Genomic DNA, 22,597 nt, shown 5'->3' on the forward strand with positions numbered 1-22,597 from the left:
TTTCTCACAGAATCACAGCACGACCTTAAAGCTCCCCCAGCCCCTGCCATAGGCTGGCTGCCCTCCTGCTGAGGCTGCCCAGGGCCCAGCCCACCCATCCCCCTGCAGGCTGGGTGCACACAGCTCTGGGCAGCAGTGCCAGGGCCTGCAGAAAGTTATTTCTGACATCCAGCCACGATTTCCCCTCCTTTAGTTTAAAGCCCTTCGTCCTATCACTGTCATCTCCTCTCAAGCACTGTAAGGCTGCAATGAGGTCTCCCCAGAGCCCTCTCTTCTCCCTGCTGAACAAGCCCAGCTCCCTCAGACTTTCTTCACAGGAGAGACCAACCTCACCTTCCGAGTGCCTTAACATCTCTTCCAGGAGGACCTGCTCCATGAGTTCAGACTCAGGAGCCCGTGGCTCCCCAGCTCTTCCTTCTAAGAAGATGCAATCACACATGGAGAGGCTTGGCTGATACAAAGTTAATGAACACAGAGGTGCCAGTGGCATATCACAAACAAGAGGTACCTTGTTGACTCGCTTGACTCTCAAGAGGTTTAAAGAGGTGAGAGAATATTTATATGCATCATTCAATCTTTAACATCTATTTAGAAATAGAACATCAGTTAAAAAAAAACCACACCAAAAAATCCGAGTACTATGCTTTGAACAGATAAGAGCATTGTTCAGAAATCAGTGCTTCCCCAACTTGCTCACATGTCACGTTTCCTTATTCATACACATCAAATAAACATCAGTATTGTTATGGCACTGTGCAGATGGGGAAACTGAGGCACAGAGGAACACCTTCACTAGGCAGACTGATGAGAGCCAGGAATACTTACAGCCTCCATCTTGCTCACAAGCCACAAGGACTGCTCCCTACCATACTGAGTTTTGCTATTAACACCCGTGCTTCTCTCTGAGAAGAAAACCAACCATCACAGCAGTACACAGCAAGTCCATTGCTGGAGATACCACAAGACCTCAGCTGTGTGGTACATCAACAATCAGAGCCAGGGGCAAAGCAGGTGTTAAAGTTATCTCAGATAATGGTATTACATTGCTTGAAAGAGCCTGGTGAGAGGGCAGTGGCACCAGTGAGAACCTGGTCGTTGTGCTGAGTTTCCAACCTAAAGAAGTGCTGCGGATCCCGGACTGCAGAAGTTCGAGAGGGAAAATGAGAGGACGTGTGCATGGTGCTCTGCTGCAGGCAAGTTCTGAGCAGCACAAGGGTCTGTGCACAAGGACTGAGAAGTAGTTTAGCATAAAAATAGAACTTTGAGAATACTGAGAAACATCGTAAGGCTCGTGGCTCTGAAATAGCTTACACACTTAAGGTCTGCATTTTTCAGAAGATATTTTAGTTAGAAATTTTCAGGAAAACTTTTTTTCTAAGCCTGAAATAACTCACGTACACAGGAGAAAGGGAAAAAGATTCCCAGTAAGCACCTACGTTTAAAAGATTGTCATTCCAGTGTGTTACAGTCTATTAGCAAAAACACAATTGCAGCAGCTTATTTTTACTGCTGTGCCAAAGACATGTACAAAATCATTATTCTTAAGGAAGTCTCAAAAATGGAAGAGTGGATTCTGGAGTGTGAATGAGCTGAGGATAATTCCGCATCTGCAGAATGCCACGTCCACCTGTTATCACTAAAGAGGAGATTTCAGTAGAATTGCTTGCATTTGTCTATCTAGTCTGCTTACCATTTTCTGATGACTTCTTATCACAGGGTACTTTAAAAAAATGCAATCTGAACTTTCTTAATGTTTTGAAGATGCAATCTGTACTTGTCTCAGTTTTCATTCTCTCCAAATGGTTTATCTTAAAGTGGCTATCCAGCACTGAGAAGCACCTAGAACAGCGTCAGTTCAAGCTGCAATAGCATACAGTGTGTTCAGACGAGTTGCATCTCTCCTCCTTGGTGTATGCTTACTACTTTTATTGTGTGCATCCATTCAGCAAATGAGACAAGAGGTTTATTCATCCCCTGCATCCTGTAGTCTCAGCACTACAGCCATGCAACTTGCTGAGATGCTAGTACCTGCAGTTCAGCATGTCTTTCTTGCAAAGTTTCTGAAGAAAAGGCTTCTCCAATGGATGCTCTCCTGTCAGTTTTCAAGAGCCGATTTCCTTGGCTCGAAGTTTTCTCTTCGGAGGCGCTTTAATTCTCTCAGTTCTTGAGGCAGCAAACTCTGATCCACCCCAGGAGTCAGCTTGTAACTCAAAGGAGATTCAATATAACCATTTCTGTACAGACAGACCCGCTTGCAGAATTCAAAGGTGCTAAACATAACACCAAAGTACGGAACAATCTGATTAAAAAAAAAAATAAAGCAGCGTGTTATACTCATAGTATTCTTAAATGCTTTTATAAAGGAAAACTTCTAGAATTTCAGGTTTGATGTGATCTGCTAACAGAACTGTGCTCATTTACGTGAAGTTAGACTCTCCTCAGAGAGGAGTTTGCACCTGCATCATGCTGAGGAGTTTGCTACTTGCACACAGCTAATTCTATTAACACCATGAGGAACAAGGTCTGTGCTAGACTGTAAGTCATCACAACTTCCAAAATATCTCAGCAAATCCTAAGCAACCTCAGCAAATCCTAATAGGAAACATGGACTTAATTCTTCATAAGGCAGAATGACTGAACAATCTTCTTTTTCCCTGTGCAAAATGAGCAGCCCTGGTGCTACATGGCCTTATACCAGCCAAGGCAGGGTCAGCCATAGCCTAGCCACCACTACTAGTTATGCTCAGTTACCACTCATCAGCTGACCAGTAGTATCCTGTACAGGTAATCCTCAGTGCAGCACTGTACAATGTATCTATCTAACTAACCTTATGTTTAAGCTATCGTGTTTTATTTCATGTTTTCATCTCTGTAAGGGCTGCATAACTGGTGTGCATGCACTACCAGCTCACTGCAAAATGCAGCTTTTGACTTCTGTGGGAGTGGTTAATGCAAGAGCTATTTTTGTTGTAGCTAGGTACTGTCTGTCAAATTACTGGAGCTCAGATGAAAAGCAGAACTCGGTTAGCTGCTTTAAGCACATCACTAGCTGTCCCCCATCCATACTCTGGCTTGCATGTTAGAAACCTCCCTTTCCTAAGGGCATTCAAAGAAGTCACATAAAGAAGCTGAACTCGCACCTACAGAAATACAACCAAACCTGTGATCCAAGGCTGGCTTATAGCCTGCCTGAGGTTATACCTGCGCTGTGACTGCCTTCGTCATCTTTAAGCCACTAATAAGTATGGAGGGTTGCCACATGCTTTATGACTTCAGTTGTGCGAGAGCGTGCCTTAGTTCAGCGCTGAAAACAAAGGCTCACCTTGAGCAGGCTGGGTGTGAGGCCGCTCCAAAGCCCGAGCACACCTTTGTTCTTCACGGTTTGCCGGAAGCAGTCAGCCATGCCTGTGAAATGGACGTCCACCATGCCACAGTGAGGGAGCCACGGACTCTGCGCCTGTTCAAGACACATCCAGAAGGTTCACAGCAAGCAGAGGAAAACTGGCGTAAAGAAAAAGAAATGTCTTCTCCATCCTGGTTCTTCTGTTAATCAAGAAGTATCAACTATTTTGCCTTCACAAACTGAGCAGAGAGTGATTTCACTCTCTGAGAGGTATGAAAGGGAGCAGTAATTTCCACCAGGATTTCCTTTTGTGCCATGTCACTGCTCACATCTGGGAAGGCATTTCAGAACCCTGGCAGCAGAGGACCAGTGGGCTGGAAGCCCAGGGTTGGCTCTGAATACCACTGGGCCTTCCTGTAAGTCTGATAAAGCAGGAGCATGCTGCCTTGAGTCTGTCTGCTCAGGCAGCTTACACTGCAATGAGAAGAGCAAACTGCACTATGCACTGAGGAGCAACAGCAGAGATGGAACACATCTCAGCACAGGCTGTATGAGCCTGCTGAGGGCTGTAGGCAAGCAGCTGGTGCCTGTGTTCTGCTATCTTTGCTACGTGCTCAGCTCGCCCAAACCAGCTAGCATCAGCTTGAGAACATCCTGCTGGACTGATGCTACATTTCCAACTGCAGCGTATGCTGCCTTGGTTCACATGGAGGAAGTGTAGTGTGTCATTTTTAACAGCAAAATCCTTCCTTTGTTAATCTCCCACTGTGTTAGCACAGACAGGACAACTTGACCTTGAATAATCCCATCCTTGCCCATCTGTGCACATGCAGCAAGCTGTGGGTTTGTTCTGCATTGGCACATCAGGCTCTCGCTCATACCCACATACCTCACAGGAGCATGAGGGGACCCCAGAATACTTGACGATTGGTACATAGAGCTGATCATCACAGGGCAGCAGTTTGCTAAGAACAGGACAAGTACTGCTGATCGGTTGGTGAATATAGATACTAATATCTTCTCTTTTAGTTGAAACACCACATATAGCCTTTCTTCCTTGCTTGGTCAAACTAACCCGCAGCCTCTCAGAGTTGCTAAGCCCGTGATGACAAGCCTCTTGTTAACCGACAAGTGGTGATGAATTTTCTACATGCCTGAGCTCTAGCATTTCAAATACTTGGCAACTTGGACGGTAAAAGTGAAAAGAGATCAAGACTCATGCTCCAGATACACCAGAGAAGCTGCTAATCAAATGGTTTAAAGGTTATTGTATCCCGTTGCATTGCTGGCAAGCCTACAGCTAAACTTTAGAAGCAAATGAAAAAACAACAACAACAACAAATTCAAACAAGCCAAAAACAAACGGCCTCCCCCACAAAACCTGCACAAGCCTTCTTCAGACTTCTATCCCCCAATATTTTTGTATACAATTAAAATGCATGTGAAACACTCCTGAGAGCAGGTTACAGGTGAAAATATACCATTTGTTCTGATAGGAACACCTCTGGGTGATTTTAGGAAAGCAGCTGTCTGCACTAAGACAGCAGGCAATATGCTTTCACTACATTCTTATCTGGTGGCTTCTGGATCTCCTTGGTCATGTCCTGGCTCTTTTATCCCACACACAAATAGGGCTGAGGATGAATCCGTGGTCTTTTACACTTGAAGCAAAAGGAAGCAGAAGTTCTCTCTGAACTTTTTTCAACAGCGTACACCTAACTTGCAAGAGAGGGATCACATTTCCGGGGAAAGAGCAGCTGAACTGCTCTCATCACTTATCCCCTTCGTGTCTTCCTTGGCCTTTCCATTCCACGGGGCTATCACTGTCTGTAATTCCCATCTCTGGTGCAAGTTCCCACAGCCTCTGGTTTATGTTCAGAGAAGCAGATGTGATGGGATTTAACTGACAGAACTTTATGGTATTACCAGCCCTGCCTTTACAGAAAGATCAAGGTAACAGAGCTACTCTAGTAGCCTAGGTTCATGCACATGTTCACTTCTGCTCCCCTGCTACAAGGAAGCTGTCCGCTTGGCTTTTTCACTTACAGGGTAGTTAGAGTTTAAAAAGCAATAGCTAAATCCCACAGAAATACAGTAATTGAGAAACTGCTCTATGAAGACTTTCATGACTATACTGTAGAAGATGCTGAATGCTGCAACTGAGGTTTCAGGGATCAGTTCCGCTAAGAATGGTGACATTACCACCAGGGATGCTTAGATGAGTGCCCAAATGATGGAAATACCCTTAATAATGCAACAGTGGTCATAGGAGAGCTGGAATCAAAATCTTGTTCTTTTTTCTGGCCTACGAGCCAGTGTCACAAGCTCTTATGGTAAAAGGTACAGGCAGCAACATTGTGAAGGGGAACAACTTTCTGAAAGGCTTCGGGAAAGCAGGAATGCTACTGAGATGGACCTTCCTTCCTTTTTAAGTCCTTTTGTGGTAGGCAGGGCATGACCTGCCAGAATTAACTGCAGGAGTTTAACTTAATCCCCTTAGTTACTGCATACATGCAAAGGCACATACAGATTGATTCTGATGATGGCACTCCTGCCTACAACACCAGTGCCCGCATTCAGTAAGGGTCTGCGTGCAGCAAACGCAACCAGAACACAGTTAAAAAGGCACAGAAAGTCAAAGCCTCAGGTTTCTGATTTGCCCACAGACTGTGATCTCTTAAGAAATTTTCTGAAAGACTGCTTAGAGTAACATTCACTATGGTTACAGCCATTTTCAAGATTTCAGGCCATGGGACAAAGCGTGCTTTGCCAGGCCTCCTGCGTTCTGGGGGCAGTGTGTTTCTAAGAGCACAGACACAGCACGTAAGCAGCAACTGTCCACAGAACTGCAGTCACCTACTGCAAAAAAAAATAATCTAAAAGTTACATGAGTGCACAGTTAAGGATTCGGTATTATGGAGCACAGATAAATAAACACAGAATGTATTAATAAAAGACAAATTAAAGGGGTGGGGGAGGGGAAGATGTTTCATTTGCCACTGTTTTTAATAATAATAATAAAAAAGATGGCTGTGGGTTTTGGGTGGTTGTGTATCACTTAAGCACGTTTGCAACAGTACAACCCTCACAACCACCCTATGGCAGCAGAGCAGGAAAATGGCAGTAACCAAACTGATCAGACGAGTTTCTCCACCTCTTCTCAGAAACCTACTGTCACATACACAAACAAATCTCATTCCAAAACGATCAGCTTTGAGAGACATTTCAAACCAAACAGCTCACAGCGGCTTCCTTCATTGTTCCCATGATTGGAGTGCTGCAATGGATGGCTACAAACTCTTCAGGAAAGATAGGCAAGGAAGGCGGGGTGGCGGTGTGGCTCTCTATGTTAGGGAATGCTTTTATGCTACTGAGGTTATGACTGGGGATGATAACGTTGAATCCCTATGGATAAAGATCAGAGGAAGGGCTGACAAGACAGGCACCCTGGTGGGCGTCTGTTATAGACCTCCAAATCAGGATGAAGAGACAGATGAGGTATTCTATAAGCAGCTGGCACAAGCTGCACAGTCGCCTGCCCTTGTCCTCATGGGGGACTTTAACTTCCCTGACATATGCTGGGAGTACAGCACAGCACAGAGGAAGCAGTCTAGGAGGTTTCTGGAATGCGTAGAGGACAACTTCCTGATACAGCTGGTCAGAGAGCCCACGAGAGGAACTGCCCCACTAGACCTGCTGTTCACAAACAGGGAAGGTTTGGTGGGAGATGTGGAGGTTGGAGGCTGTCTTGGGCAGAGTGATCATGAAATGATAGACTTCGTGATTCATGGTGGAGCCTGGAGGGGGAATAGTAAAACTGCTACCTTGGACTTCAGGAGGGCGGACTTTGAATTGTTCAAGGGACTAATAGGGGGAGTCCCCTGGCATTCAGTCTTAGCGAGAAAAGGGGTCCAAGAGAGCTGGTTGCTCTTCAAGAAGGAAGTCTTAAGGGCGCAGGAGCAGGCAGTCCCCCTGAGCTGCAAAATGAGCCGGCGGGGAAGAAGACCGGCGTGGATGAATAGGGAACTATTCCTGAGGCTCCGGGAGAAAAAGAGAATCTACCGCCTGTGGAAAGAGGGACAGGCCACTCAAAATGAATACAAGGAAGTTGTTAGGATGTGTAGAGGTGAAATCAGAAAGGCAAAAGCCCAGCTTGAATTTAACCTAGCCACTGGCGTGAAAAGCAATAAAAAACTCTTTTATAAATACATTAACAGTAAGAGGAGGACAAAGGAGAATATCCACTCTTTGCTGGATGAGGCTGGGAATGTGACTACTGAGGATAAGGAAAAGGCAGAGGTTCTGAATGCCTTCTTTACGTCTGTCTTTAAAAGTCAGACCAGTTATCCTCAGGATACTCCTCTCTCTGACCTGGTAATCTCGGCTGGGGAGCACACTAACCCCCCTGTGATTCTGGAGGAAACAGTCAGAGACCTACTGCTCCAACTGGACTGCCACAAGTCGATGGGGCCAGATGAGATCCACCCGAGAGTGCTGAGGGAACTGGCGGAGGTGATAGCCGAGCCGCTTTCCATCATCTGTCAGTGCTCCTTGTTGACCGGTGAGGTCCCAGATGACTGGAGGCTTGCCAATGTGACTCCCATTTATAAGAAAGGTCGTAAGGAGGATCCGGGGAACTACAGGCCTGTTAGCCTGACCTCGGTGCCAGGGAAGGTTATGGAGCAGATTGTCTTGAGGGAGATCATGCGGCATGTGCAGGGTGACCGGGGGATCAGGCCTAGCCAGCATGGGTTCATGAAGGGCAGGTCCTGCTTGACCAACCTGATCTCCTTCTATGATCTAGTGACCCATCTGGTGGATGAGGGAAAGGCTGTTGATGTGGTCTACCTAGACTTCAGCAAAGCCTTTGACACTGTCTCCCACAGCATTCTCCTGCAGAAGCTGGCATCCAGAGGCTTGGATGGATACACTCTTGGCTGGGTAAGGAGCTGGTTGGAGGGCCGGGCACAGAGAGTGGTGGTAAATGGAGTCAAATCCAGCTGGCGACCGGTTGTGAGCGGTGTTCCCCAGGGGTCGGTGCTGGGGCCTGTCCTCTTCAATATCTTTATTGATGACCTCGATGAGGGCATCGAGTGCACCCTCAGTAAGTTTGCAGATGACACCAAATTGGCTGGAAGTGTGGATCTGCCTGGGGGTAGCGAGGCCATACAGAGGGATCTGGACAGGCTGGAGAGCTGGGCTGAAGCCAATGGGATGAGTTTCAACAAGGCCAAATGCCGGGTCCTGCACTTCGGCCACAACAACCCCAGGCGACGCTACAGGCTTGGGGCGGTGTGGCTGGAGGACTGCATAGAGGAAATGGACCTGGGGGTATTGATTGATGCTCGGCTGAATATGAGCCGACAGTGTGCCCAGGTGGCCAAGAAGGCCAATGGCATCCTGGCTTGCATCAGAAACAGTGTTGCAAGCAGGAGCAGAGAGGTGATTGTTCCCTTGTATTCAGCACTGGTGAGGCCGCACCTCGAGTACTGTGTCCAGTTTTGGGCCCCTCACTACAAGAAAGATATTGAGGCCCTGGAACGTGTTCAAAGGAGGGCAACAAAGCTGGTGAGGGGTCTGGAACACAGGCCATATGAGGAGAGGCTGAAGGAGCTGGGAATGTTCAGCCTGGAGAAGAGGAGGCTCAGGGGAGACCTCATTGCTCTCTATAACTTCCTGAAGGGAGGTTGTAGTGAGCTGGGGGTCGGCCTCTTCTCTCGTGTCATCAGTGATAGGACCAGGGGGAATGACTTCAAGCTACGGCAGGGGAGATTCAGGCTGGACATTAGGAAGTATTACTTTTCAGAAAGGGTGGTCAGGCACTGGAATGGATGCCCAGGGAGGTGGTGGAGTCACCGAGCCTGGGGGTGTTCAAGGAAAGACTGGATGTTGTGTTGAGGGACATGGTTTAGTAGGAGCTATTGGGAATAGGTGAACGGTTGGACTGGGTGATCTTTTAGGTCTTTTCCAACCTTGGTGATTCTATGATTCTATGATTCTATGATTCCTTCCCCTCTTCCGACACCACTTGGCACTACGGGCAGCTGAAGAGAGAGCTTTTTGTTACCAACACTTTTAAGGACTTCATTCTAACCAGACATGCTTCTTTCTTGCTGCAGAAGGTGGGAGACACCGTACAGCTCACTGCACTGACAGCAGAGTTCAGGCAGAGCAGTAACAGGGCTAAGCCACTCATCTTGTTACACCGATGAATGCTGGGTTGCACTAATGATTAGAACACATCTGGTGCACAGTTGGCTCTATCTGCTCTGAAAAACAGGGCCTTTCAGGATCCAGAGGCCTCCAAGTCTAAGGAGTCACTGTGATCCATGCCAAAGAAGCAGTCTGTTCTGCTCTGACAACCTGTGAGCTGGAGGGGTGCATGAAGAGACCCTTTGGCCCGCACTCAGGTATTTCATTATATTATATTTCTTTATACATATTTATTATATTTTTTATAAAAACACAAACCATTTAAATAAGGGGGAAGCCCTGCGACAAAACTCTGGCTGAAGTTAATGGTTACCTACAGACTTCTCAGATCCCATCTCTCCCTCTGTCAGCAGCATGAGCTGGGTGCCAGAACAAAGCCACACTGGGAACTAACCTCACACATCCTTCTCAAGGTTTCTACCTCCACGAGCTACCCCAGCCCCCTACTTCTTACTCCTCTTAGCACTGGACCACTGATGTAGTCCACTGCAGCTGCAATGAGACCTGTGCCACCCAAAGAACAACCATTTTAATCTTCCCGAGGCTCTCAGCAGCAAGAGAGGGATAAAGCAGGATGCAGGCACATATTCCCCGCCTTCCCTTTGCAGGTACAACATTCCTACACATGGTTCAGGACTATTTGGTTTGCCACTATCTGAATTTACAAGTTAATAGTGACTATTTGGAAACACTTCTCTTTATTTAACATACTTTTCCCCTTCCTCTTCATGTTTCTAAAAACTTCATTGGTACAAAGCTGATTTTTTCCCCTTTTGACTGCACAGAACTGATGGCACACTACAGCAGTACTACTAGATCCTACAGCAGTACTACTATGCAGTGCTACAGCTACCACAGGAGGTATGCTACTCTGATGGCAGATGCACTACAATTTTTGTGTTATTTATCCATTTTCAAGAGATTTGGAGTCCTACACGTTTGATCCATTACCAGAAGAAACTCAAAAAGACAGGAAAGCATTTTATAACACAGCACACAAGTTCATGCTCTTAATCTGGAAGCTATAATAAGAAGTCTTTGTGTTTGCAGCCTGCATTAACGAGGACACTCGCAAGAGGCAAGGTGTAATTGCAGTTCAAAGGAAACTGAAGGACAAACATTGCAGTTTTCATTCAGGTTAATGCTACTACAGTCAACAGAAACTTCACTCAGGCGGAGACTGAGTGCTTATCATAAACAACTCAAATAAGAGATAACTGAGATGTGAACAAGTATTAATACTGGGGGGAAAATGTACCCCAGTACTGTGGAAGAGTACCAGGCAAGTCAATCTCCCTTCCTGAAAGACAGCCTTACCTGGGTGTGACAGTCTTTTCCATGCTGTTGGTCTAGTAATAGTGACTTACCCCTGCATGGGAACATAAAGTGAAGGTCCCCAGGCATGCAGTAAGGCAAACAATGACCAGTCAGGAGAAGGCAATCATTTCCAGCACATCACAGCAAAGCAGCTGACTGACAGCTTCCTGCACTCTAAGAACATGTTGTCCTTTCCTCTGCAACCTGAACTCGGGCCAAATCTCTCTGCCTTGCTGAAATTATTGGCACTGAGGATGCAAAACAGTTTACTGTCTGCTCAAAAGAGTTTGCCCCAGCTCTAAACACGCCACTGCCAAGCCTGTTGTATCCTGAGGCTCTGTGCTCTGCTGCAGAATCCCTTCCTTGCTACTGGATGCGATCTTCCCCTGCTCTTAACTTCGTTGTGCTAGAAAGAAAATCTTAGATGAATACAGAGCTCTCTTTCCTCAAGGTGGCAGTGCAAACTCCTCGCACGGAGGCTTTGGGGTCATTTCAAACACGTGGTGATGATTCAGCTCAAGCCTTACAAACAGGAGCACAGATTTCATGTACATGAGCAGTGATTTTCTAAATGGCATAAACCTGCAGGCAGGCTAGCTTGTTTCTACGCAGAACACAGCAAAAAGCAACACAAGTTCCTACATCTCCCCTGACTTTGTAGGAATTCAGGAGAAAATTAATGTTACTAAAGGATTGAGGCTTTTCTGTGGACGTATTTGCATTGTCCATTACATGGATGAGGTACAGAATAAATGTATCAGAATAAATCGGATATAAAAGAGGAGTATCCACAAAGTTTTAGCTCCTGCATCATTCCAAGCACAGACATGCTGCAAACCAATACAGGGCACTCAGGGGATAAGAGTGGTGGCTGCTGCTCTGGAAACACGGCCATCTCCCTGCTGAAAGCGATGGGGCCACAACAGCCACAGCCCTAACCCTGCCTTCCTCCCACAACCAGCTGGGTACAGCGTGCTCTCCTGCTTCCTTCTGGGAGATCACTGTGCTGCACTGCTAAGCTCTTGCTGTAATCCAGCTTGGAGCAAGCATTAGCACAGCACAGCTCCCTGGATGAACAGGGTTAAAGACCCACAGCAGCAGCAGGCTGGCCCAAGGCAGACCTGGATGTTACATCAGCGCAGTTCTACTTCTAAGCCTTATTTACCATTTCCCCTCTTATCCAGTTTTTCCACTGGCACTATTCAGCATTTTGGCTTCACAGGCAGCATGCCTGCATTTCTCTCCTAGGGAAGTCTGAGGATTGGAGATAAACATGTTAGACGTTAGTTCAGATGGACAAAAGCTACCTGAAGCTGTTACAGCATGCAAGGCCCACAGTGCTCTCATGCAGCTGTTCTCAGGCACTGTCTTGCTGTGTATTCCAAACAGCACTTCCCAAAGCAGCAGGGCACTAACCCTCCAATACCCTCAGAGACTGTGGTGTGAAACATCTTTGCTGCAACACCAAAACAATAAAAATGCCAGAAGCTGAAAGCATTAGGGGCATAGGGGCAGAAGGACACAGGGACAAAGGAAGGGATTTTACCAAAACCAGAATCTGATTTTTAGTAACTACTGGTTAACAGGGGAGCCAGGCAGGTCCTAAGTTGAAGTAACACCCAGAACATGCAGTCCTGAAACCTGGCAGCAAGGGGAAGAGGAGCGTGAGATCATGGGGAGAAGAAAGGCAGGAATTCACATTGCCTCTTCCCCCTCAGGTAGAAGAGTTTTGGAATTTGATTTCTATCTGTGCACTCGCTTTCATACAATTTGAAGGAAATTAGTATCAGTGAAACCTCTGTTGAGTTGAAATCAGACAGCAGGATCAAAAGTTACCAGGGGCAAGGACCAACAGCAGAATCCTTACTATAGAAGCCTTACTTCAACAGGAAATCATAACTAATGGCAATATTGCTCCTTGCTGTCTCACACACTACAGAATTTGTTCCCAAATCCATCTCTAAACATTTTCAAGACTCAGGCTCCTGTGCAGTTCACTGCTACCCGGTCTCCCTGCACAAAGTCTCACAGCACGGATGCTTCTGAGATGTCATGTGAACCACATGACCCAAAAGGCACTTTTTATTTTTAAACCGGGTCATGGCTCCAATAACAAATTCCCATCTGAGAGCACCACAGATCTCACACACAGCAGGGTAAAGCAGCTTGCGAGCTCCCCGAGGCTGCCATGCCAGCACCTCTGATTTTTTAGGTTACAAAGAACTCAAAGCATTTCCATCATTTACAACAAATTTCACACCTGCATCCTGTGTTACAAAGGAGCAAAAAAAATAAACAAATCCCAAGCCATTGACAACCTCTCTTCCCTTCCTGTGCTGCAGATTTACAGGCAGCTGAGGTCTGACTGATCCACTTCTGTCTCTGAACAGAGGCCACTTCCTGGGAGATGCATGGCAGCACTTTATGCTAACCAAGAACAACAAACCTGCTTGTTTACAGCGGCAGAGGGAATTCACAGCCTGGATTTTAGAACAGGAGGATCAGACATACTGAACACCTTACACTGAGAGATGTCCTCAAATGTGCCAAATCCTTTAGTGTAGTATGTTTATTTTATTTCACAAGAGTTTGATGGCTGTCCCTGAGTAACATCTACTGCAAAAAAAGAGAGTGCAGACAACTTTTAGTTACAGAAATTAAAATAAACAATACCAGCAAAATGCAAGCACAGGACAGAACTTCTGCAATGCATGCAAAGTTTGTTCACATAAGCAGGTGAGAGGTACCTGTAACAATTGATGACTCACAAGACTTTAGGGCCATCGTTGTGCATTTTGCCTCCCCAAACCACCCAAGTCACACATCAACGTGTACTGAAAGCTGAGAAGTGCCAGCCAGGGGCAGCTGAGCCTACCACTGAGGCCACATGCAGAGAAGGAAAGGCCAAACTTGAGTATTAGGTTTGCACGGCCCTCTAGCGTGTTTATAGATACTCAGCTCTGCACACAGCCTAGGGCTGCTGTCAGTCTATTAATAATATTCTGCATGGCATGTAAAGCTCTAAATCCAACCTTCTTGGCTGAAATACCAGAGCTCAGTGTACTGTGCACTCCAGAAAGTCATCACAGACAAAAAGATGAGGTGGGAAAGGAGAAGAATATTACCAGTGCTTCCCTAAGACACAGGCTCCTTTACAGGCAGGTATTTCCAGGCTTAGAAGTTTTCTTGTATGCACTTAAATAATTGACAAGGTAAAACTGAACAGCACTTAAGATACTGTGAAATGAGAAAGGAAAGGCAAGAATAACAAGCAGTCAGAAGGATACACAGATTGTGTCAGAAGCTGAAAAAGCATGAATCAGGAAAGTATTTACTGTATTTACTGCAGTATGTCCCTCTGAACAACCCTCTTCTTCCATATCCCCCTTCTACAGATGCACAACAACAGCCGTATTCCATGCTGAAACATGCACACAGTACCTCTTAATTCTCTAACTTCCAATCAGGAGCAAAGCAAAAAAAGGAAGACAAAGGAATAAAATTAGGACAGTCACAACAGAGAGCGCTCACATTCAGTAAGGCTCAACCACATTAATTAATGTCTCATTTAAGAAAGTCAATCAAGCTCATTTACCAAACAAAGCATCTTTGGAGAAAAAAATAAACATGATAAAGATAATTCTAGCAGCAGACAAGGAAGAAACCATGGTTACAGAGAAAAACTGACATCATAAATCATCACCAAAGCAAAGAGAGAGAACCGTCTGCTGACGGGCCGATTCTGTTCCCACAGATGCCAATGACAGAAGCTGCTGACATAAGGACTGTAGGAGTCAGATACGTAAAATGAGAAAGGATGAAGCAAAACGATTGCAACAGAGACTAGAAATAGTACTTATGCTTCCTCTCATAGCAATATTATTTTGCCTCTTTGCAAACAATTCATGCTTTTCTGGACCTGGAGACACATGGAGCCAACTCTTCCAAGACTACCAGCATGTCAGGTAAAGATCTGAACTGCATGTTTTGTGCTCAGGCTTGTGTTCAGTGCCAGTATCAGACAAGACAGCCTAGCTTCTGAAGCTCCTGAGACTGCCTTGTAACCTGCTTCTCCATCACCAGTGGGGTCACTGGAAATTGTCTTTGGCTATATGCTGCCTTCATCTACAACCTCTACAACATGCAGGATTCCTCTCCATACACAAAACTAGTGTTTATGGTTTCAAAACCAGGAAGGAAACTCATACGAGTTTCAACAGTGGCTAAAGGCTTTGGGACACTCCTTATCAGCTAGAAAATGGAATTGTTGAATGGAAGCTGAGCAGAATAAAATGGCTGAGGAAAACAAGAACTCAGAGATATGTGTTCCCCTGTTCTCTATGGAACGCTGAAATGCCTCAAAGCTCTGTTTTTCCCTGCTTTATTCTCTCCTTTCTCATGCCCCTTTGCAGGATACCCATCCTGCTGCTGCTCTGATCATTCCTGCTTTCTGACCATCTCCCTCCAGGCTGAGCAGACCAGCACACATGCACACTGAAGAGCTGACCCTTGCAAGGCTGAGCAACACCCTGATGCTAACCGTGAAAAACACTTCTTGGATCATGTTACAGGAGATCCATACCCTGCTTTATATCAGCTTGGGCACAATTTTCAAAGGATCTCATTTCCAGACAGGCCTACGTGAGTCACCTTCAGTACCAGATGAGTTACAGGCTGTCACATCTTGACAGCTGCATTCTCCCATGCTGTCAGAATAAACTGCTGGACAGGTGTTGCCTCTTTAAGCTTGGGAAATCGCTATTCAGTTGTTGCAACACATCTATGAGGAAAAAAACTCTCTGTCACTGAACATTTCTTTGCTTCGGACAGATTTTAACGTATCTATTTCCTACATATTTAGGAAGTTAATCCAATTCCTTATTCTGGAAATATCAGGCGTTTTAAGCATCCCATTGGCAAAAGAGCACAGCCTAGTGGCAACAAGATGAATGATGCCCCCCTTGTCTATGGAGACAAGGCTGGACACAGAACATCACACCATTCACTCCTGGAACTGCTGAAGCGATTACGAAAACCGAGTAACTGAACGTTTAAGTAACTGAACATCAATAGAAAAAGATTAAAAGGGAAACAGTTACATGTTTTCTTCTTCAGTCAACAACACTGCTGTGAGCCTCAGCATTAAGAGTAAAGGAAGAGTTACAGGAGGCAACTGATTTTCGTAGACCCATTTATACAGCTGAAAAAATAACCCATTTTCATGACCAGAACCTGCTTCTTACCTGAGATGTTTTATGAGATACTCGATGGGCTCAGCTTAAAGTTTACCTTTTGCACACATCACCTACAAGAGCTGGTCTCAAAAAAGACTTCTGCTGAAGTCCTTTTTTACAAGGTGGAAAGAGGGAAACTGAATGCTTCTGTGATACTGGATCTAAGCTCTGTCTGAAAAAGGGAACCCTGGAGAAGAAGAGGGGAATTCACAGCCTCGACGACCTTTTTGCTAGCTTGTGACTCAGCCACCAGGGGATGGGGGAAGGGAGATTCTAAAATGCTGCCACACAAAACGACATTGTTTTGGATAAGAACACAAAAGCTTTCTGTTAAGTGTACAGTTCCATGAACTGGGCTGAAAGAAGGAATTCATATGCCATAGCCAAATAGCCACCAAAGAATGACATGTATTCACTGTCACTCACTGGTGAAGCTCTAATGAAAAGATGACAAAGATGACAGCATCAAATGAATTATGGCAATGAGACAGAAGCTGTAGGATGTGAAGGTTTTTGTTTGGTTTGGTTTTTAACCATTATGACTAAACTTTCAGGAAAAAGAAGCAGCAAGATAATGGGAGCAACTGTGAAGTTCCATTAACTACAGAAGTCAGAAAGAAGAGTTGGGATGGTTCTGATCCTTCAGATTTAATATGTGCTGAGCAAGTTTCTTCTGATTACCCACACATATGCCAGGCATAAACAGCAGACACACCAAAACTGGAAATGGCACGGATCTCATTCATCCTAGCTAATACCAAATGAATGAAATGCTTGTATTAGACAGAAGATTTGCCAGTTCTGAAGGGTGAGAATTTGACAGAACTATATGAAGAAGTAATAAAGCTAGTGACAGAGTCCGAAAGGAAACACAAATCACATGGCATAGTCAAACCTACATTCAAAGTGTAACAACAGTCTCAAAACAATGAATTTTCAGATATTTAAAAGCAAAGAAAAGACAAAAACACAACCCACCTAAACCAGAGCATCTGTAGCCTATGTGGCACGAGAAACAAGGCAGTAATGGCTATCCTCATCCCAAGCTCCCAAAACAGGCTCCTCTAACAAAGTACAGCAACATCAGCGTTTTGTACCTGCATTTTCCTCTTGACAGTCTCAAAGGGGAAAGAAAGCGTCTGTGCCACAGCAGCTGCTACACAGCCATTTATGAAGTTCTGAAGGGGAGTAAAACAAACTACGGGTTCTCGCCAGATTCTGTCCAGATTGATGTAAACAAAGAATGAGCCCACGGAAAATGGGACGGCACCTAGAAAGCAAACCACACAGAGGTTGATATTAGCACACTGTGCACGAAGAAAACAGCTCTCATTACATAGCCTAGATGGACAGTACAAACTGCTGCCAGCCTACCGGTCACACTGCTCAAATTAGATCAGTACTTAGAAAACTGCCATCAAACCCTCACAGTTTAGCATCTAGGCATGGTGACAGAGGTACATATTTGCACACTAAAATTGTCAAGTCTCACAACAGGACAGCTCTTCTGCAACAAGCTCCATCTGTGGTCCAACCCAACCCCAGCACCTGTATGGGTAAACAGAGCTGCCTCTTCTGTCAAGCAGATGAAGAACGCTTCTGTCCTCTCCTGCTTGCTTTGTGCTCTCCTAAATTTCATAGTGCAATTCTACATTATAACTACAGATATTTTTTATAAACATTCCGTTATGAAAAAGCAGATGAAATCCAATGGCATTTTAAAAAGTTGTTGAGGGAAAATAATTAAATAGCTGTTTCATGTAAAGAGAAACTATCACTAATCTTCATGTTGATTACACACTGCTGCTCACAGTGGTCTCACTAAGCAGCCAGGGAGACGAACCCTGACAGGAATCACAGATATGGCATGCTTACATTTTTTGAAGAGTTAAACAAGAGAAATCCTGCACCTGAGGCACAACTGCATTACCTACAAAAGGAAACTATTTTGACAATGCTTAACCATGCAGAAAGGCAACGATTTGGGTCATAATTTGAAGGAATAAAACAGCAGCAAAGATCAGTATTGTTGTGCCTTGTAAACCCACATGCCTTCCATGGAACAACATTGCCATTTGTTCTGAAATCAAGTGAGCAAGCAAACGCATGATATAGCTACAATAAACAGTGTGCAATTAGGTCATTTTCCCCAAGATTATTTTACCTAATATAGCTGGCGTTACACCACGATAAAGTGCAAGAAGTCCTTCTTGGTGATAAATTTTGTAAAAAGCATGAAGAATTCCTTCATAAGATGGCTCCAGTCGGTTCTGCACAATAAGCCGGGTTTTAATTACATCAGTAGGGTAAGTCACAACAGTTGCAACCATGCCAGCCAAACTTCCTGCTATGATAGCTCTCCAGTGGGAAATACGGCCCAACTCATCCGTGAAAAGTATAACAAGTCTACAGTAAAAGCATAAAAGAGATATCATTAACGGCAAATGGCAACAGAAAGAAAGAAAAAAAACCACCATGAAATAAGAAGGCAGATCATTCTTGATACAATTAGAATCGTAGAATATGATCCCATGTAATTGTTCTGCTCACAAGCTCCTCCAGTAGCAGGAGATGAAACCTCAGTAAGTACCGAATCCAAGACCTCCCTGTCTTCTCTAACACCATACAAGCATCAGGTCTCTGTGAATCAGAACATAGGGACGGAAAACACAAGCGGAATAAAAACAACATGCCCAAGAGCTCACGCAGAAACACAGAAGTAGGAGTCAACAGCAAGGTCAGTGGCTGGAGTGCACAGCTCCCACATGCCATTCACTTTACCTGCAGCCTTCATGAGCTCAGATGCTTCCAGTATCTGAAGGAGCTTTCTGAGGGCAGCTTGTCTAGCTCCACCTGCACCACAGTACCCAGCACACACTGAACACGCAGAGAGTTGCAATTTCCCATTGTGGAGAACCAGAGCACCAATTCAACAACAACAACAAAAGCTGCAAAGATACAGCGAGGAGCCACTTCCCCCAGTTTACTTCTTTGCTTGGCAAGAAATTTCCAAAGTACTTTTCATCCACAGAACGCCAGTTTATCTACAGGCTGAAAATCACCGTAACGGAGAAGCAGCCCGTACGAAAAGCTCTGCCACCAGCTGTCCGACAGAGACGCGGGTCTCCAGCTTTTCTCACAAGGCATCCATCACAGGGCCTTCTGAGAAGCCCCGTGCCTGCTGTTCTGTCTCTGAAGCGCTAACTTTTTTCGTTCATCCAGGGCAAAACAACCGACAACAACATACAAGCCGCTGCTCGCTCAGCCGACGCTGTTCCACGTGTGCTGCGCTTTGCGCTGCGTGCCGGATCCCCGCAGCTACCCGTCCCGTGCCTGCAGCACTCCGCCTGCACGCAGTCGCCCTCAAAAGCACAACGGAACGAGAAACGAGCCGTAGCGCTGCGAGCGGCAGAACCCCCAGCTCCCAAGGCCCGAACCGCCCCGCGACCTGCTGCCGAGTCAGCACCGGCACGGAGACGTTAAAGCGAGTAAGGCGGCGCATCACCTTCAAGAACGACGGGAGCCGAACAGCAGGAGAGGGAAAGATCCGAGTCCCGACTTCCTTTCTGATGTCCGGATGACCGAAGCGCCGCACTGAGGAGCGAGCAGCGCTACAGCTGCGCTCCGGGCGGCCCCAGGGCTCAGCCGGACCCAGCGGCACGCACCGCACGCCTCCAGCAGCGGCCCCGCGGAGCCCCGCACGCAGAGCGCTCCCAGCAGTGCCCCCCCCGCTCCCTCCGAGCGCGGCCCGGCCCGGGCACCCTCTCCCCGCTTACCGGCGGGAGGCGGCGAGCTGCAGCGCGCTGTAGGGGTAGAGCCGCAGGCAGGCGGTGAGGTTCCCCTTCCACAGGGCCCGCAAGCCCTCGGTGCGGCACAGGCCGCGCCCGGCGCCGAGCAGCCCCCGCTCGCAGTGCCGGGTGCCCACCTGCGCCAGCACCGTCAGCAGCTCCAGCGGCGCCGTCAGGCTGAGGCTCAGCGCGCCCGCCAGCCCCGCACAGCACAACCGCTGCGGGCCGCTCAGCCGCCCGTCCCGCCGCCAGGTGGCCATGGCCCCCGCGGGGCTGCGCGGCGCCGCCGTCCGGAGGGGTGCGGCCTCCGTGGGGCGGTGCTGCGGGCCGTGCCCGGTCCGGCTTGGCCGGGCGGAGCGGAGCGAGCACAGCCGAGCGAAGAAGGGGGGGCTGGACGAGGGCGGCTCACGGCCGGCCGGGCGGTGCGGGGCGGTGCGGCAGTGGTAGGTTCAAGTTCTGAATGAGAAGAAGTCGTTCAAAGAATACGTCCAAAAGAGTAACGGGTAACGCGAATCCCCGGTGAAAACGATAATCACCCAAAATGCACTAAAAGAAACCTCAGGGCAAATTGAGGCAGAGACGGCTCGCCACTGCTGGGACATCTTTGTAGGGTGTTCGCCGATGATGTCAGAAGCGTTGGACATGTTAATCCGGCCGTTGTTACTTTACTGCTGATAGTTCCGATGTTAACAATTGCAAACTGTTTCTATTGGTATCAACTTAAGGGACAAACCCAGAAGGTTCGGGCACTGCCAGCAGTCATTAAGCGTGAGCAATATGAGATTCTGCCAAAGTATTCCCAAGCTGACTGAAAAAGGGGGAATTGGTTTGAAGAAACAGGCCTCACTGTATTTTGTACGTATTTTTAGAAATAGCTGATTTGAAAAAGTTGATGTGCCGTATCTTTTAGTATTTTTAGCATTTTTTAGCATATTTTTAGAAACATGGTTGTTGAATTGTTGTATGATGCGATTATTTCTTGCTTGCAAACTGTATTAGTTTTTAGTGTTGCAAATAGTTATGGATGTAGGCCCGTAGACTAGAAAGCATGCTGTAAGGCTGTTTTGACAAGAGAGCTTCAGCAACAAAAACACAATAATGAAGCCAGGGCCTCCACACAAGGCTGCGTTGTCTCACTCTGGGATTAGGTTGGGACGTGACAGGCAGACGCCAAGATACCCCCTCTATCCTCCTCATCTTCTAACACCCCAATATATACCACCAAAAAACAGGCTGCACCCCAGTATATCTCATTAAAAGAGGTTGCCTAACCTCTCTCTATCCAAGGACAAGCAGATGTCCAGAAATAACATCCAAGTCCTGAGTAAGCAAATGTTACGATTTTGGTACCTATGAATTACTTCTAATAGGCATTCTCCTACTGAGTCTGTGCCAATGAAGAAAGTTTGTCTAGTAGAGAAGCAAGGAAGACCACTGCATGAAGTAAAAGGCTGTTGGTTGGACAGTCAGGATGCTAAAAGGATGCTGGGCGGAAGAAGAGACCATGGAATAGAGGACTGGAAACCTCATAAATCACTACCTCAGATAGGTGTGTATATGTTAATTGTCTCACATGTAATTGATGAATATGTACCATCTGTGTAAATATAATGGACTCTGAATCATGTAATCTTGCAATTGTGGTGCACATATGCCTAATGCTTCCTGGTGCTGCTAATAAAGAATACCTGACTGAAGAGCGACAAAACGTTGCAATTAAGTTTCTATGCATCAATTTCTTGGATTCAGAAGAAGGGAGCAGGAGGCAGAGAGCAGGAGGGGAGAGGAGATGCGGGCAGTGCCTGAGGGCTGTGCAGTCGGGCAACAGCAGTGACTTGCTTGAGAGTGGCCCCTCTGCTCCGCTTCTGCTCACAAAACACACCAGAACCTTGATGAGGCTGCGTTTGCTAGGACTTTCCTGTGCTTCTACCCAGCCGCTGAAGAAGACGTCCTCTGCCTGCTTTTGGCACAAATGCTCTGCTGCTAATGGCAGAGGCAATTTCCAGGTCTGCATGGGAGCTAAACTACACGCCGACGGTTGCCAGGAACTCCACTATTTATGGGTGTGTATTTCCTCCGTGGGAAGACAGCAGCTAATCTGTGGGTGCCCAGCCTTTTGGCTTGCCCGGGCTGCCCCCACAGAAGAGGGGCTGCCTCGGTTTCCCACAAACCAAGGTGTCACTCGGGCTTGATGGCCATCTCAGCAGCTCTCAGGGAGCTCTCGAGGTGCTGCTCAGAGAGTTTAGATCAAGTTTTACTCCTGCTGTGCTTCACCCTTGAGAGCAGCTGCTCACGCATGCACGTCCTGCCAAGCAGCCATGGCGTGAGTGAGGCGTGATGTGGAGCGGGGGATGTTTTTCTCCGGTACAAGAGACCTGATCAAGTTTTTGAGTAGAACACCTGACTGCAGCTCCATGCGCTCTGCTCACAGGTATTGCATTTCTGTCGACTGGGCACTGAGAACCAGAGACAGGCTGTAGGTACCACCTTCCAGGGTGGACACAGAAAGGGAGGGCGGGCACTGTGACGACCAGAGGGCTGAAGCACCTCTCCCATGAAGAAAGGCTGAAGGAACAGAGCTTGTTTAGCTTGGAGAAGGATCCAGGGAGACTTTATTGTGGCTTTCCAGTACTCGAAGGGAGCGTACAAACAGGAGGGAGAATGGCTGTTTATGGGGTGGATAGTGACAGGACAAGGAGTGG

The 22,597-nt window shown here is 46.7% G+C and overlaps 1 protein-coding gene across 2 annotated transcripts; it reads right to left on the reverse strand.

The window, feature by feature from the left end:
- Positions 1–532: 532 nt before the first annotated feature.
- On the reverse strand, positions 533–20,155 carry SLC25A43 (solute carrier family 25 member 43). 2 transcript variants are annotated; one of them, XM_042825185.1, is made up of 5 exons: positions 19,884–20,155; positions 18,272–18,513; positions 17,205–17,377; positions 3,323–3,457; positions 533–2,299 (listed from the first exon to the last, which is right to left on the reverse strand). In XM_042825185.1, exons 1-5 carry the CDS (start codon positions 20,153–20,155, stop codon positions 2,096–2,098), a joined length of 1,026 nt encoding a protein of 341 aa, XP_042681119.1. In that variant the 3' UTR covers positions 533–2,095. The 2 variants fall into 2 exon arrangements, with proteins under 2 accessions (XP_042681119.1, XP_042681120.1); XM_042825186.1 differs by lacking the exon at positions 19,884–20,155 and adding an exon at positions 18,889–19,540 and having other exon boundaries at positions 18,272–18,747.
- Between the last annotated feature and the right edge of the window lie 2,442 nt (positions 20,156–22,597).

The sequence above is a fragment of the Centrocercus urophasianus genome, unplaced genomic scaffold, assembly GCF_019232065.1.
Source record: "Centrocercus urophasianus isolate 14NV4802_14NV808 unplaced genomic scaffold, USGS_Curo_1.0 seq_24, whole genome shotgun sequence".
Lineage (NCBI taxonomy): Eukaryota > Metazoa > Chordata > Aves > Galliformes > Phasianidae > Centrocercus > Centrocercus urophasianus.

What these genes read in the sequence shown, in the direction of transcription:
- SLC25A43 (XM_042825185.1), bottom strand. Translation starts at nt 20,155, where the DNA reads ATGGCCACCTGGCGGCGGGACGGGCGGCTGAGCGGCCCGCAGCGGTTG. An exon ending in CAGCTCGCCGCCTCCCGCCG is followed by an intron (nt 18,514 to 19,883) that starts GTAAGCGGGGAG and finishes CTTTTACTGTAG; the next exon opens with ACTTGTTATACTTTTCACGG. An exon ending in TGTAACGCCAGCTATATTAG is followed by an intron (nt 17,378 to 18,271) that starts GTAAAATAATCT and finishes TTTGCTTTCTAG; the next exon opens with GTGCCGTCCCATTTTCCGTG.